We start from the raw sequence: 15,793 nt of genomic DNA on the forward strand, positions 1-15,793 counted from the left end.
TAAAAGTGTACATACATATTTATATATTTACACTCCAACATCGTTCTCTCATGAAAACTATAAGAGACTACAGACAACTGTGAATACTAAAAATAAATAGCATGTGACAACTACAAATGACACAAACCTGAGACTACAGTGGAGGTGTGCTGGTATACATTTCTTTAGATACACTATATCCTGTACATTAAAAACCTGAAAGTGTAGCAGGAGCTATGGTAGTCTGATAAAAATACATGTTAAAATACTGACAAAATAAGACACTTTTGCTTTAAAGTAGGTTAATAACATCAAACCACTACACCATGTAATGTATTAATTAGGCCAGTTAAGGTTCCCAGGGCACAGTTTCTCCTCATGGTCCCAGCTATGAGGAGATCTGGAGAAGAAACAATATGATTATTAACTTAACTGACAAATGTGTGAAATGTGACAATCCATTAATAAATTAGTAAATAATTTCTGTTCTGTTCCAGAAATAACTATATCGGATAAATGACTGAATACATGGATGACTGAATGACTAAATTATATACAAAAATAATTAGTGAACTAAAGGAACACATGATGAGATGTCTGGTAATTGCCTTATAAGTTAATACATTGTTTGTATAAATTTAGGAAAATAAGTAATATAAAAATAAGTAAAAGAACAACACATTACTGTTCAATACATTATTTACTAAAAGATACTAAAACTTAGCAAATTAATAAACAATAAAATGTGTTAACATTTAAACAACTATGACAAAGGAAATTCAAATTACGTCCCACCTTACATGAAGAAGTGAAGCCACTAATCCCTCCGCTGCCACTGGGTGTAATGCAGCAGCTTTGCTCACCAGAGGGCGGTGCACCACCGGAGAGCTTGAGCTGTTTGATGTGGAAGAGGCAGCACTTGACTCTGACAATCCCAGTTGGATTTTTTCCAAATTAGAAGATGGCAGGACTTCTTCCAAATCCTCATTTAAAGGAAACACCCGTGGCTGCCAGGGTGCTAGGGGCTGCCAGAGGACAGAGACAACAAATGGCAGTTGTATTTGCAAGGTGGGTTGTTTTTCACAACAGGTGTATGTACTGTATGTATGACTTTCTACAGACAGATAAAGGAGAACAGTTCCAGTACACTATGTGAACATCAGTGTAATGTTTAGCACGTTGCCTCGCAGCAAGAATGTGTGAATGTGAGCTTGAGTGGTTGCCTGTGATAGACTGGCGAACTGTCCAGGGTGCACCACTATAAGGATAAAAAGTTATACCTCATGGATGGATATACATAACAACAAACAACAACAACAATATATCACAAAGTAAATACAGAATAGGTAACTTATTACAATCTAAACCCTGATTTCTGCTGTTTACACATCAGTCCCTTCGCTGAATTTAGACTTTGAAGTTGGTATCATAGCTGTGCATGGCTCAGATGTCTGTCAGCCAAAGGTTGTGCTTTAATCAGGGTTCATATGGTTGATGGAGTGTGTAACAAGTGCACAGCAGTGAAGGAGGGAATGTTTGTGGATTCTCTGTGGAGAATGTTGATTAGAACAGTCTGGTTTAGTAGTGAATCATTCCTTCTCTAATCAAAGTGAAGTGGCATAGAGCACTACAATCAGAGCATCATCAAGTGAACAAAGTGTAGAGAAGTGTCTTTGTAGTTTCTTAAGGATCCATCTAAGCTTTCGACTTACAAATAGGAACTCGTTTGGCCACTTTATGCTTTACTGATGCGCATACAACACAGCTTCATCTCTGACTGCAATTTTGCAGAAATCTGTCAAGCACCGTTCAAGCGTTGAACTGAAAAATGACCCAGCTGTACTGTGCATATACTGACACCTTTACCTAGTCCTACTCTACATTAAAAAACCGACTGACACCTTCAACATACAGTACATTTTTTATACCTTTATACAGTATTTGTTGATTTTTTTACATATCAATACCTTCATCAAAACATGACAGCCATCAGAAAACTGCATAGCCTGTGGCACCTTGATCAACATACTCTAAAAGTTTGTTTGAGGCATTTGAGGTCTCAGCTGTGTTGCTTTTGATCCTACCAGCCAGTCCTCTGAGCATGGTTGTTCGTCAGTATCCAGCTGAGCACTACTCCACTCCACAGAGCTCTCCTCTCCTGATGTGCACAAAGCGCTCCCACTGCCTGACAACCTGCTGCCAGATCTGGAGTGAAAAAATAAGCATACCCCATGAAGCTTCACTGAAGACATTTCACAATGTTGCACTTTCACATTGGTTATAGTTTTATGCCCAGTAATGAATAAACCAAGTCTGCAACAGCTGCACTGCGCAGTCTTGGTGAGTTCAGAATTGAATCCTAAACTATCAAATGCATTTATCTGACAGAAGTACAAATTTAGAGTTTGCCTGCAACACACTCAAAAAAGTGGAGACAGAGACATGTTTATCACTATGTTACCACCATATACCACAATGTTGCATGTTTTAATGGTTTGAGAACTGACCATACTATTCTCCTGACCCCTTAATGCATTCAAGAGCTCACCAACTGCTCACGGTCACCATTGTGTGCAGGTACAGCACACATGCCCTGTGTCTACAAAACCGCACTGTGGTAGCATAAGCAGAATAAGCTTTCACAGGCCTAATGAAATATTCAACAAAACAAAAGACATTGGCTTAAAGGCTTTAATGTCTTTAATTTTACTATATCCTCCCATGTTGATGGCACCTTTACACATACAGAGAACTCAGCAGAACTTTTTTGCACTTTTGTCAGATAAACAAAGGTTCAAGAGAACTGGCCAGTCACAGATTTTAGTTAGATTTGTTCTGAAAAAGGATTATTAGTTTATTTTTTGGTGCCATATTATATAACATTATAAAAAAACAAACAGTTTTTTTATTTGTAAGCCTGAGTGCGTGTTTCAACCTTGTCGGACGCCTGAAGCCTTTTCTCTTTGCCCAGGATAGCCAGCGCAACTTCTCTCTCTGCTCCAAAGCAAGATGTCTCTGCACAAAGCCCTCATCAGTGAGATCCTCCTCCTGCACAGAACATTCACAGAAGTATGAAGATATTTTCTTTACCAATTAAATTGTAGGATTCTTATGAGAAGGAATGAGACCTGTCCATCCTCACTGCCCCCTCCTTTTCGTGCCTTGTTCTCAATCAGAGAACTGGTGTCAACCATCCGCCAACTGCAAGAGAGAAAAACTTTTTTTCTTTTCATTTTTTTAGGCAAAATGATATTAAATTAATGATATATTTTTTCATATCTTTTAGACTTTTTACTTATAGTAACAAAACAAAGAGCAGAATTAAAAATCTGGAAGATCAAGTTTATTTGAAATGACTGCATTAGGATAAAAAAAAAACTGCAAGATCTGTAGAGTTGTAAATACATAAAGAAATTGTAAAGAAATTGTAAAACTGTAAAAATGACAGCAAGTCACAGGGTTCACAGCCATGGCAGTTTTGTTTTATACCTGGGTGTTAGTATGTCTTTGTACTGGAGCTTCTCTACTTTAGCCACAGACACGGGGATAACAACATTGTTGATGTTGTATACACTCTCTCCTTGCCGTTTGCGAACAAAGCTCTAAAAGGAAACATGGTCAAGGTGAAGGAAGAGCAGAGTGACAGTTCACACCAATGATTCACAAGCGTTCACACATTCAAAGTCATTCTACATCATCAGGTTGCCAGCTTTTCCACATTTAACACAAGAGACCTATTGTACGGCATGTTTTGTTTGTAGTAAATATCATACAACCTAAAACCCTGTGAGCTCTGATAATCTTCATGATTAATAGGTAAACATCAGTATTATCACATTAGAAGTTTAGTAATAGTCATATGCATTCAACTCCAAATTTGATCTGGCAGCCCATTTGTCATTGATAAGCAAACATACAAAGTTTGACACAAAAACCTGATAATTATGTGCAATTAGCCTTTATTACAACATAACACATCATGCATGCACTAATATATTGAGATTGAACATTTCCTTAGACAGTTAACACCAAAACAGAAACAGGTGAGTATTAAAAAAATACAGCGTTATATAGAAGTAAAACATGTTATGTAAGTGTGTTTGTTACCTGTGAGGCCTGCTTGCGTGAAACCTGTGTATAACTCTCCTCCAACAGTTCATCTGAACTTTCCTGTGGTTCACACCACTGGTACAGGCTATCGTCATCTATGTGTACACACACATACAGTGGCTTCAGAAAGTACTAAGTATTATTGTCTACAGTATATTGTATTGAGACTTAAACCCATAGGACATCTGAGGAAAGTCCTAAAGATGGCAATTCCCAATTAATTTAACAAACCTTAATGTCTTAAGTTCTCTTTGATTTAACAGGGTGATTTAAAGAACTTACAGCCATTTTAACTCCCCTGACTGCTGTTGCTATAAATGTCAAGAAATACATAACAACCTGGACCCTGCAATTAAGGCATGGCCACGCTTTGTAACTCTTTGTAATAGTTTGTATACTATTAAAATCATTTAGGGTATAGTTATCCTGTGGAACACAGTACAATGTTCATGCTCAACTAAAAATCTGATGGTATAAAATGTTGTTGATAATTTACTTACCACCAAGACATTGAAGCAAGTCACATGTAACAAAACTATCATCTACATACCTGGTAAATTCTACTTAGTGTTCCATCTAACTCTGAAACCCACAGTACATTGCACACTAACAGTGCCTACAACACATCATTTCAGCTGCCTGATCAACTAACACAGGGAATCATAGCTGCACATCTGTCACTCAAAACAGTTTGCAGTTATTGATATGTTAGCACATAACTTCAGTGGAAAATGTTACTAAATGATTCCAACATACTTAGTTGTTAGTAATCTTTAGTATAGGTTTTAGACAGTTTTTACAACAGTTGCACTTTTGATAAATGCAAGCTTCTCTAGTCTTCTAGACACTGAGCTATTTACTGTACGCCTGCAATGCGGCGTGAGCATTCTCTGTACACACACCTTCTAGCAGCCTGTGGACGTGTCTTCTCTTCCTTTTCCTTTGTTTTGTTCTCGTGTGTTGACTCTGAGCAGAGCCTGCTCTTCTGATAGGTGACAGACCCATTACTTTGCTTTTATGATGCCTTGCATGCTGCTTGTATTTGTGACCTATGATGACACACACGTAAAACTGAGTGAGGACACCACAGGAATTTCTTTTCATTCCAAACTACTTTTATTGGTAGGTTGGAATGAAAGGATACTCATTTTCAAAAAGGCTGGCCTTTGGACACTTTTGTTCAAGTATACAAAAGTCAGTCCTTAACCATTAGTCTGTTGGCAGGTGACTGATCTCAGTTTTCACACCAACAGCTTAATTTACACTCATCATAGTGCAGATAACTTTCCAGCCAAATGTATTTATTTAATCTGTTCTTTTTTTATTAACAAAAGAAGAAATTATAATACTTCTAAAGACTTCAAATACTAACTTGCAGTATTGACAGGGCTACAAAAGAAACACAGACACAGACACAGACACATACAAAATATCACAGAACTCCAACAGATTTAATTTCAGGAGAAAAGTAGGAGAGAGGAAAATATAATGAATCAAATGAATTAATGCCTGGGCTCCACCCTATATCAATAACACAGTACATTAACTGCGTTGCTGTGTCTGTGCCCTCTATTTTTACATTATCCAAACAGCTACCATAGTTAACTATGAATTAAATTCGGTCATTACTCTCTGTGTCATTTGCCCATATTTCCATCTCCTGCTAGCTTTGACTGTTTACATAATCTCATTCTATTTTAACCACAATCAGTTATGATAAGAGGGTTGTTGCCATTTGTGATGCTATTATTTTAAGTGGCATTTACTTTTTTCTTCCCATGCATTGGCAAAAGAGAATGACATCATTCAAACTGACAGAAAATCAACAAAGTGATGGGTGAGTGATGTCTTCAACGATTTCCAATCCGGCTCATTTCTGCCTCCTCTACCAGTACTATTTTATTTCATGTCTCTTTTTCCACTCACTCACGTTTGTATTTAAAACGTTTTTAAAAGGCCTATCTCAAACATTGTATTTAGTCGACCTAACCTGGATAAACAAGGACAATTCTAACATCGACCAATTGATGATCATGATCATTTTGAATCAACAGTCTACTCTGTGAGCAATCGCAGAGGTAAATTAAGATTCATTAGCTTCAGACTAATATATAAAGTACACATACTGCTTTTGTTGAAATGCCAAAATATTTTATTTCTATCTATTGCACAGCAGAAAGCCTCATATGGACCCAGTGGGACATCTGACATGCTAGCAAGTAATTATGATGGTCCACGGGGGAGATAACAAGCAAACACAGCAGTAAAATTTGAAGCAGCCATTTTATTCACAGTGGTTTTGTGTCTTTTTGCAAAACACAACCAAAAAGTACAATTGTGTAAACAAGGTATATTGTCAGTTTCTTATGACTACATGTATTGTTATTTAGAAACACTGTTAACTAGTGATTTAAGTAGATATATATTAAACTCAACTGAAATAATAATAAATGAACTACAACAACAAATCTCCCACTTAACCACCAAAGCAGCCCCCCCACCCCCATGCCTACACTATGCTTGAGCCCGAGTCTGCTTGTATGTTTTTTTTTTGTGATACAAATACCTCATACTTATGTTTGTCTGATACTCAACTAGTTTAAATAAGCTCCATTTTTGTTTCTTTAACCAGCACAAAGATTTTCAGTTATTCAAAACACAAAATGCTTTTCTAATGATGACATTAGCCTTTTAAAATGTTAAACTTGCAATAGCAAACACACCACATCATTAGATCACAGGACTAACATTGACTGATAATGGGCTTAGGTATGTCTAAGTAGATATCCCGTTACAAAACAGCAGAGATAGTGATTTACAACATTTCTGATCAAGCTGGTTATTCTAATGGACAAGAGAAAGAGAAAGTGACGGCAAACTTTGCAACTGTAGTGTACATTAATTTCAATAAAAAGGGACCACTAGGAGATGTTGAAGATGATGCAAGTAAGCTGACTATGCATTACCATTACAATTAATTCTGACTTCAGAGAGAGACTTCACTGCAGCTCAACTACAACAAAGCCAAGTTGATCAAAAGCCTGCAAGGCTGCTATCTGTTCTGTGCATATGAACAACACAAGCAAAAACAAGAGCCGTCTTTTAAATTGCACCTCTGTCTCCCGGTCATATTACTCATAAGTTGACAATAATGTCAATACATGGGGTTACAGTCATACTAATGTCCTCTACCATGACAATGAAAAAGAAGATGGAACAGACCAGGGCACAACTGGACAAAGGGGGAAAGGTACATTGAAATAAATGGGTATGTAATCAATGTTAGTAAAGAACATGATCTTACTCTTGTGCAGTGGCGTGGAGCTGCATCTGTTGTAGTTTGCTGGAGCAGGTGACTCCATGTTGATAACTAAAGGCTTTTGGGACCATTCTTCTCTGGCCAAGGATCTCTGTAAGTGGTGGGACAGAGGCGTATCTGGGTGGAGAGGTCACAATGTTTAGTTGGTCCAAATGATACAACAGCTTTAGCATTAATTCAAGCATGCAATCACGGGCCATTTTTACAAACAAACTCTAGAAAATGCACATAGTTTATATGTAAGCCCAGATAGTGGCACCATCATCCTATGTCTTCCTAGGTTAATTATTCTTCTACCAAATGAAAGAGATGAGGCAGGGTGAGGTCTGGGATTTCTGGAGGATGGGGCCCAGCTGGAGCTGCACTCAGGATCAGAACACAGGACTACAGGATCAAAAGAGGAGCAACATGAACAGGAAGATGATGAGAGTGAATGGGAGGAACTGGATGTGGATTGCCCAGACTCCTGAAGAACAAGACAGAAAGAACAACACTTATTCACTGAATGTTTGAAAAAGCATTGTCAGGACACAAAGTTTCTATAACTACAGTATTAACTTGACTCACTCTTTGTGTTTTGTTGGGGTATGAGTCATAAGGGTTTAAAGAAGCTGCTCTCTTCTTGATTAAAGTAATTAAACCGTTAAAGGCTTTCTTTGTCATCTGGCAATATCACAATACTGGCAGCTTGATGCTTATTATAGAAGCTGCAATTGGCCTGGCTTCTGTGCCATCCAGAATAGAAGAGAGGACATGTTGAAAGTCCTTAAATACTCTAGTAGTAGGTATCCAGTGCTATGCTGATATTTCAAAATGCTGAATTTGTACATGAGTGACACCTACATCTTGTTCATACATTTTTTATAATTTATTTATTTATTTTTAATCACTATAAACATTATGAAACACAGCTCATGTCTCATGTTTCCATCATAGGTTCTGATGATTTGTGTTTAGTTGTGTACCACTGATTCCTCTCTGCCTGCCCAAGTTGCAGTGAAATAGAAATGAGGTTCTGGGTTTATCTGATACTTATACAGATATAAGATTCCCAAGTGATAGTGCTCATCTGTATTTTATATGTAATCCACACTGATTATTTGCCCACTGTAATTTAATGAATACAACAAAGCAGCTGCCTTTGCTACTTTGCACATAAAACTATCATACACTGTGAATTTACTAGCAGTAAGAACCTATGTCCCCTAGCTAAATAAAGGCTAGAGCTATAAAATCATCCCATGCATTATTTTGTTTGAAGTAAATCCAAGAGATTCTATTGTTTAATAAAACGTTTAGAGGGAGAGTGGATGCAAACGCCTGTATTTTAGCATCTGCCCACTGTAGACACTCGCTTACACTGCACATGGATGCAAGTGACACTAATGCAAATAAATCCAGAAATAAACCCACATCAACTTCAGAGTAACAGCTGAGAATGCACGTAGGCTACCTGTGGATTGCCTGGCTTATGAGTGTTGAAAGTGAACAATCTGGGCTTGTGGTAGGTGACCAAAGGTCGGGTTCGGGCACAAACGCATGATAGATCAGCTTTAAAGAGCCTCCTGCTCCCCAGTTTCCTCCTCTTGGTGCTCCAAGGTACAAAAACATTGTTTGCTGTCTGACCACTGCAGGGATGAGATCAGATGAGGTCATGCATCGCAAATGTCAGATATAATTCATGATAATATTACACATACTAAAATAACACATTTTCAAGGTGTTTCTTATATCTTATTCATGAATGACAACCAGAAAAAAATAATGCCTACTTGTAAACCTTTGTTACTGTACATGCCCAAACAAACAGAATGTATTGTATTTGTTGTGTGGCTTCACGGCTAGTCAGAAAGTTAGCAGGAAAAAAAGACATGTGGGGACGATTAAAACTGGGCCAGATAGTGGGGAACTTAATAGTTAAACTTTGGAAGAATGTCAACTTGTAAAGACTTTTGGAGAGTTCATGATAATGACAGATAATATCATTAGATAATGTCAGAAAGATTCAGAACCCAGAGAGCCGTTATACACTGTGACTGTGTGTCTTCTCTACCTTTTGAAGATACTCTTTTCTTTCCAGGTCTGTGCTTGTTTTGAGAGAGGTGAAAAGCTGAGAGGGGGCATCAGACTGTTGACGATCTGACTAAGCTGGGCACTCTGCAATGAAGACATGAACCAGTAATACATTTCACAACCGACAAAGTGGAACTAAGGTGTGAAATCCAATGAATCTCCTAGACAAAACTGAAAAGACTGAATAAGCACTCCGTCAGACGAAAGATGGACTCACTGACGGTGTTTAAAATGCCTTGGCTCCTTCACATAGTTTAATACATCAAACTGATAAACATGCTGTGTGCCGTTTGAAAAGATTGTGGCACAAAGCACAGAATTCCCAAACAAAATGCTAATGTTACATCTATTCAGGTTTTCTAGGTGTCACTTTGCCGCTCAAAAGAATTATTCTTGGTTGTTTTAAATTTATGCAGTTGCTTCATAGCAGCAATACACACAATTGAGGGACATATTTAGGGACCCCTACAGTAGTAAAAGCTAACACAGTATAATCCATGCAGATGAAGGCAATGATGGTGAGGGTGTTTATACTATTTTGGACAAATCATTTAAATGAAGGAGATATTCAGATACAGCTCTTTAACCTGACAAAATGTTTTCCTGGAATCTTTGAATTTATGTAAACAGTATTTACTGCATTTCCCAGCAATTATTTCAAACTCTGTAGCTCAAAGAATAGGCATGTTTCCCTATGATTTTATTACAAGTAACAGAGGATCTATTTTAACTGCAATCTCGAATTTGGTAGCATAATAAAAAGGTCAGACATGCATACCTTAATAAATTAGTCTAAGCTTCTAGCACTAGGATATACTGTAGCATAACATTGTGCATATATACACTCCTGTCATTTTTCATATGATGAGATGGTATAAAAGGGCAATCTCCTGCTGTGTATAAAATTACATTACACGCATTACATACATTTGTATTCCTCCTGAATCCAGACTTTACACCTACATTTTAGGTGTGTACTACTTCCTCTCTCCTACCTGTCGCTCTATGTTGTGCAGAAGGCGCGTGGGGCTGCAGGGTTCAATGTCAGTATCTGTGGCTGTGCAGGAAAACCCTCCCATTTCCCTCAGTGGGTTCTGCTGGATCGCTCGTTCCTTCAACGGCTGAGATTCTGCAAGCACCACACCACCCTTAGATACAAACAAACACAATTTACCTAAGTTGACTCTTTAAAACTGACTCCCCATTTTGAGGTAATGTAATATAATTAAGATAAATTGAAACTTTTGGATCATCCATCCATCCATTTTTCTTCTGCTTATCTTGGGCCAGACCTCCCTCTCCCAAGACACCTACTACAGCTCTTCTTCTTACCTCCAGCGTGTCTTGGGTCTTTCCTATGGGGCTTCTCCCGAAGGAACATGTTTGGAACACCTCCCCAGGAAGGTGTCCCGGGGCATCCATGACAGACACCCAAGAGACCCCAGCTGACTCCTCTCTATGTGGAGGAGCAGCGACTCTACTCTGAGCTCTTCACCCTATCTCTAAGGGTGCTAACATCTGTGTTTATGCATCTACAGTAGGTAAAACATTGAACAAGCAGGGTGTTTATGGCAGGACACCATGAAGGAAGGCGTTGCTTATTAAAAAAACATTGCTGTGTGTCTAAAGTTTGTGAAAGAGCACATGGACACTCCATAGCAGTACTGGCAAAACGTGTTGTGGACTGATGAAACTCTCTTGAACTATTTGGAAACAACACACAGAGCTACATTCGGCGTAAAAAGGTCACAGCATATCATCATGAAAACAACCCAATAGAGATGCTATGGAACAATGTAAAGAAAGCCACACATGAGACATCCTAAGAATATGACAGAGGTAAAGCAGTTCATCACTTGCCATAATGTAGTAGTATTTTACCTTGGAAGAGCGGATGTGGTTGTGAAGTTCCACCAGTTGTTGTATCCTCCCGTTCAGCTCAGCCAGACGCAGCTGCAACCAATTCCATCTGCTGCCTAGCTCCGCTCTCTCTTCCAGCCACTGCCTCTCACAGCTGCTGCTGCTACCATGAGGGTTAGGATGAATGATAGATGAAAGAGCAGGACAGTTACACTGATGTAACAGTATTATAATACTATAATCATTTTCATAAAAAAAAAACACATCAGACACAGTTCCAACCTCACAAGAAGAGTATTCTAAATCCTTATAGCACTTTGGAATTTGGTCAAAGAATGCAGTAAATTTATAATTAATTTCTAATTTATATTCCACCACAGGACGAGCATGAAAAGGTAAGCTTTAGAGAATGATAGCAGGAATCTGCTTGTCAGCAGAGAGAATATTAACACATAAAAAGGGAAGAGAGATTGAAAGATACAGAGAGCAGTGATAGATAAAACAATAAGTAACTTCACATATTTGTACTGCAGCAACATCAACATGTGACCTATTTTACACTGCCCTGTAACGTGTAAACTGTTTAACATCCTAACAGCATGGGTAAATTTTGTTTCAGCACAAAAGCTTATCTAGGCCACAGAATAAAACACGGTTGATTTGTGTGGTGTGTCTACTGTATGTTTCCATGGCACTAGTCTGTTCAGTTAGCATTTATCGCCTCTGTGTGTGTGTCTGTGTGTGTGTGTGTGTGTGTGTGTGTGTGTGTGTGTGGCTGGCTGACTTCAGCAGGGCAGTAGTTGCTATGGCAGTGCTCTTGGACCTTGGCTAGGACAGGGAGGGACCCACCGCACTTCAAACACTCAGGACTAATGCAGGACAGAGAAAGGTTAGGTCACTGAGTAAGCAGCTGCACACAAAGTACTTTTCAAGACCCTTGGTTGGTATTACAAGGTAGCTATTTCAATTTTAGTCTGCTACGTGAAATACCCCAAATCTCATTTGCCTGTCTATTTAAAATTACATCCAGTTTGAGGTACAACTGAAGAACTGTAATTGGTTAAGGCCTCAGAACTAAGTTCATACCCAAGAAATTCCAGGAATATTTGCAAAGCATCAGGTGACTCAGTAAGAGAGGAGAGGTTGCTTTGTAGATGTTGTAGTGCACAGATTTCATATTTACATACTGTTTATCATGAAGACATTGACACTAATAAATAAAATGTACCCTCCATATTGGGAAAGTGAGTTTTCATGGATAAATCCTGGCTGAATCAAAGACCAGCCCCAGCAAGTAGTTCAAAAATTCCCTTATTTGAACAGTGTTTCTTGGCTCTTTCAGAGGCATTAGGGTTTTTGGGTGTGTCCTGCAGTTAAAACTTCCAAACTTTCAAAAGACTCCCATACAGTGTATTTAAACATACTGAACACTCGAAACGAGTAACAGCTGGAGGTGTTGAGGACTGCTGCCAATGCAGAAATGAGTAATGTGGACATGTGGTTTCAAAGTCAAAATATGACAAGTTCATACTTAAAGTGCCCACATTTTCTAAAGGAGGGCGAAGACCTGTCCTCTTTCCAGCAAGGAGGTATTCCCTTCAAAGAGGAACCTGTCCTAAAAAATCCCAGGTGGAGATTTACTGACACAAAACAGACAAGACAGGAAAGCAGACTTGCTGAAAGGGCAAGCTGAACTTAAAAGCTGGCCATATCAAAGGATTTCTAAAACACCCATTCTCATTCTAGTTCTCATACCATATAAAGACGCCCAGGTACAAAAATTAAATTAACCATAAAAAACAACTCAAGAACATTATCTTAGTGAAAAACTAAACAGCACCACACTCAAACTAAAATGTTTCACAGGCATTTTAGACAGAACCAGAACATTTCCCATTCTGTCTAAACACTGACAGGAGACAAACATTTAAAGGTAGGCTATTTATTTTGGAAACATGACTAAAATTCAAGATACCATCTACATATGCAATCAGGAGAGTCTCAGAACAAATACTCTAGTAGTCTTAGTCTTATTAATAGAATTTACTTTTTTTTAATGCCTGTCCCTTTAAATACAAAGCTGCTACTGCTACTAGATTTACATCTTTAATACTTGTTTGGGGCAATATGACTCTTTGAGCAAGGACACAAACACAGCAGCACCGCCCACCAAACCACACATAAACAGAAACACTTCTAAAGTATTTTTGACCAGAAAGAGGAGGAGCTGAGGCACAGTGGCACAGAATGGGTTGGCATGCTGCAGGGTTGCAGGCATGTGTGTGTTTGTTTCCTACCCTGTGGGTAAAGAGAGACAGCTAGTCTGTTGAATGGGTTATGATTACAGCATGGAAAGAGAGAGAGAAAGTGTGTGTGTGTGTGTGTGTGTGTGTGTGTGTGTGTGTGTGTGTGTGTGTGTGCGCGCATAGCTAAAAAATGTCATAACACCCTCCACAGCTGGGAAGACAAAACTTGTTCTCATGACAAGCACACTATAAGCGCTACTAAGGGCCAAGAAAAATATGTGTGTTACTCTGCAGAGGCACAGTGGACATCATATACATGGACAGCTGACTTTCCATAACTTACAATGTCCTCTTGAAGCATTTATTGCATTAAACCAACATTTGTACATATGTATGTGATTCCTTCTTATCTCAAATGGACTGAAAATGCTCATGCTCCTAAAACGTACGCCATCTGTGGATCTGTACTGACCTCGCCATGCTGCTTTCATTGTACCAAACTGAAATACTGCTTAGTGTCTCTGCTTTTGTGAGTTAAAACAAGGCCACTGACTCCAGCGTGAATCACAGCTGGGTCTGGAAATCCAATCCTGGAACAGCACAACAAATCTCTTGGCAGTGAGACAATAGCAAATATGCCTTCCAGTTGGTTTTATTATTTTTTCACTAAAGCAACAGCAGGTGACTTCATATTTGACACAATTTGTGGACCTTGACTTAAACACGCAAAATATAATTTATAGCTTTTTTATCCTATGGTAATTACCAGGTATACATATGTTGAAAATATGAAACCCACGTCAATCTCAAAGTAGACCACAACTCAAGTAAAAAAATATATAATTCCAAATTAATTTTGCAGATATAGTAAGTAGTATTCTATTTGTTGTAAAACTGTAATAAGGATGACAATCATGTGCATAAAATTTTGTGTGGCACTATGCAGCACCTTTGTAGTGTGGAAAGTAATAAACCGGATGCTTCTAAAACCAAAAGGGATTTAAACATTTATTTAGTTTTGCTGATTATTGTGCATATTTGACAGTATATAAACTACTTCTATTTGCTGGATACTTACCCAGGTGAAGTCCTTTTTGTTTTTCCATGATTCTTGGGCTCCTCTAACTCCTCATCTGAGCTGCTGCTGGCTGTGGCCTCAGAGTCCAAGGTCTCCTGCAAGCTTCTTAGCACCGCCTGGCTGGAGCAACTAAATTCCCTGAGTTCTGTCAAGGAAGATGAGGTTGTGGTCAACTTACTACCAGCTTGTGGAAGTAGTATACCAGGTAGTATGAAGTCTGGGCTGTCAAGAGATGCAGCTCCAAGCTGCCTTTTCAGCCCCTCCAGCTGCTGGTTGCAGTGTAGCAAAGTGTGCTCTGCCAGTAGGGCTTGCAGTCTTTTCTTTAGCCTCCAAGCTCGGTTATGCAGACCGGCCTGCCTGGATAGCTGCTCCTTCAGAGCCTTTTCCAGCACAGCTCTGGGTGTCAGCAGGTCAAAGTTCACCCTGCCACTGCAACACTGCCCTGAAGCTGGTAGAAGACAGCCCATTCCAGTTTCCTTCTTCTGTGTTACTGTAGGTAACGGTGCAAAGAAGTGAGTGTAGCCCTGGGACTCCCCAAGGATATATGAAGTAGAAAGACTGACATTGGTGAAAGAGGAGTGATACACATCAAGACCATCTGGCCCACACACAGGAGCATCATCACATCCATGCAGTAGACAAGCCTCTTGGCTATTGTGCTCAGGGTTAAGGCCTAAAAACATGTCTGGTGCACCTGGTAAGACAGATCCCACCTGATGAGATTCTCTCAGGCCTTTATTGAAAGACAGAAGGTTGAAGAGGGAAGTAGGGCTGGGAAGGAACACTGTCTCACACTCGGAGGCAGACGCGTGCAAACATGGGGGGAGAACAGGGTTGTCAGAGACGTCCAGCGGGCTTGTGGCCAGGCTGGATTCCAGAGAGGTAAACGAAGAAAGGTTTAGCCACATCCTCTCAGGGTCACCGTCCTCTGTCAACCTCAGATCAGGATCCAGCTCCGTAGTGTGAGCGGCTCTCCCATTCGAGTCCATTCTAACAGAGGCAGGAGGCGAGGACAGGTGGATGCCATGGCCGTCTTTCAGGATTTTGGTCAGGGCTGGGGCCATAACCCTCTGATGCTCTAGAAGACCAGGACAGGCTGCACCTTAAATTTGATAACAAGAGCAGACG

General features: G+C 39.3%; 2 protein-coding genes across 4 annotated transcripts in view; both read right to left on the bottom strand.

The window, feature by feature from the left end:
• Positions 1 to 15,793, bottom strand: part of kansl1l (KAT8 regulatory NSL complex subunit 1-like) — a 16,453-nt gene continuing 660 nt past the window's right edge. The window contains exons 2-16 of one of the 3 annotated variants that reach the window (XM_026375605.1): positions 14,666 to 15,767; positions 11,363 to 11,501; positions 10,477 to 10,629; positions 9,462 to 9,565; positions 8,862 to 9,036; positions 7,706 to 7,874; positions 7,394 to 7,525; positions 4,992 to 5,138; positions 4,087 to 4,184; positions 3,469 to 3,581; positions 3,108 to 3,180; positions 2,915 to 3,027; positions 2,064 to 2,184; positions 775 to 1,004; positions 1 to 379 (exon numbers count right to left, since the gene is read on the bottom strand). In XM_026375605.1, coding sequence (XP_026231390.1) covers positions 316 to 379; positions 775 to 1,004; positions 2,064 to 2,184; positions 2,915 to 3,027; positions 3,108 to 3,180; positions 3,469 to 3,581; positions 4,087 to 4,184; positions 4,992 to 5,138; positions 7,394 to 7,525; positions 7,706 to 7,874; positions 8,862 to 9,036; positions 9,462 to 9,565; positions 10,477 to 10,629; positions 11,363 to 11,501; positions 14,666 to 15,729 — 2,895 coding nt within the window. In that variant the 5' untranslated portion in view covers positions 15,730 to 15,767 and the 3' untranslated portion in view covers positions 1 to 315. Of the gene's footprint in view, positions 380 to 774; positions 1,005 to 2,063; positions 2,185 to 2,914; positions 3,028 to 3,107; positions 3,181 to 3,468; positions 3,582 to 4,086; positions 4,185 to 4,991; positions 5,139 to 7,393; positions 7,526 to 7,705; positions 7,875 to 8,861; positions 9,037 to 9,461; positions 9,566 to 10,476; positions 10,630 to 11,362; positions 11,505 to 14,665; positions 15,768 to 15,793 lie in introns of all 3 variants that reach the window. The other 2 variants (XM_026375606.1, XM_026375604.1) reach the window with 2 other exon arrangements.
• The window catches only part of heg1 (heart development protein with EGF-like domains 1), a 15,612-nt gene continuing 13,537 nt past the window's right edge, over positions 13,719 to 15,793 (bottom strand). Inside the window, exon 15 of the mRNA XM_026375603.1 lies at positions 13,719 to 13,761. The gene's annotated coding sequence lies outside the window, so the exon portion shown is untranslated. The remainder of the gene's footprint in view (positions 13,762 to 15,793) is intronic.

Source organism: Anabas testudineus, chromosome 21 (assembly GCF_900324465.2).
Source record: "Anabas testudineus chromosome 21, fAnaTes1.2, whole genome shotgun sequence".
NCBI lineage: Eukaryota > Metazoa > Chordata > Actinopteri > Anabantiformes > Anabantidae > Anabas > Anabas testudineus.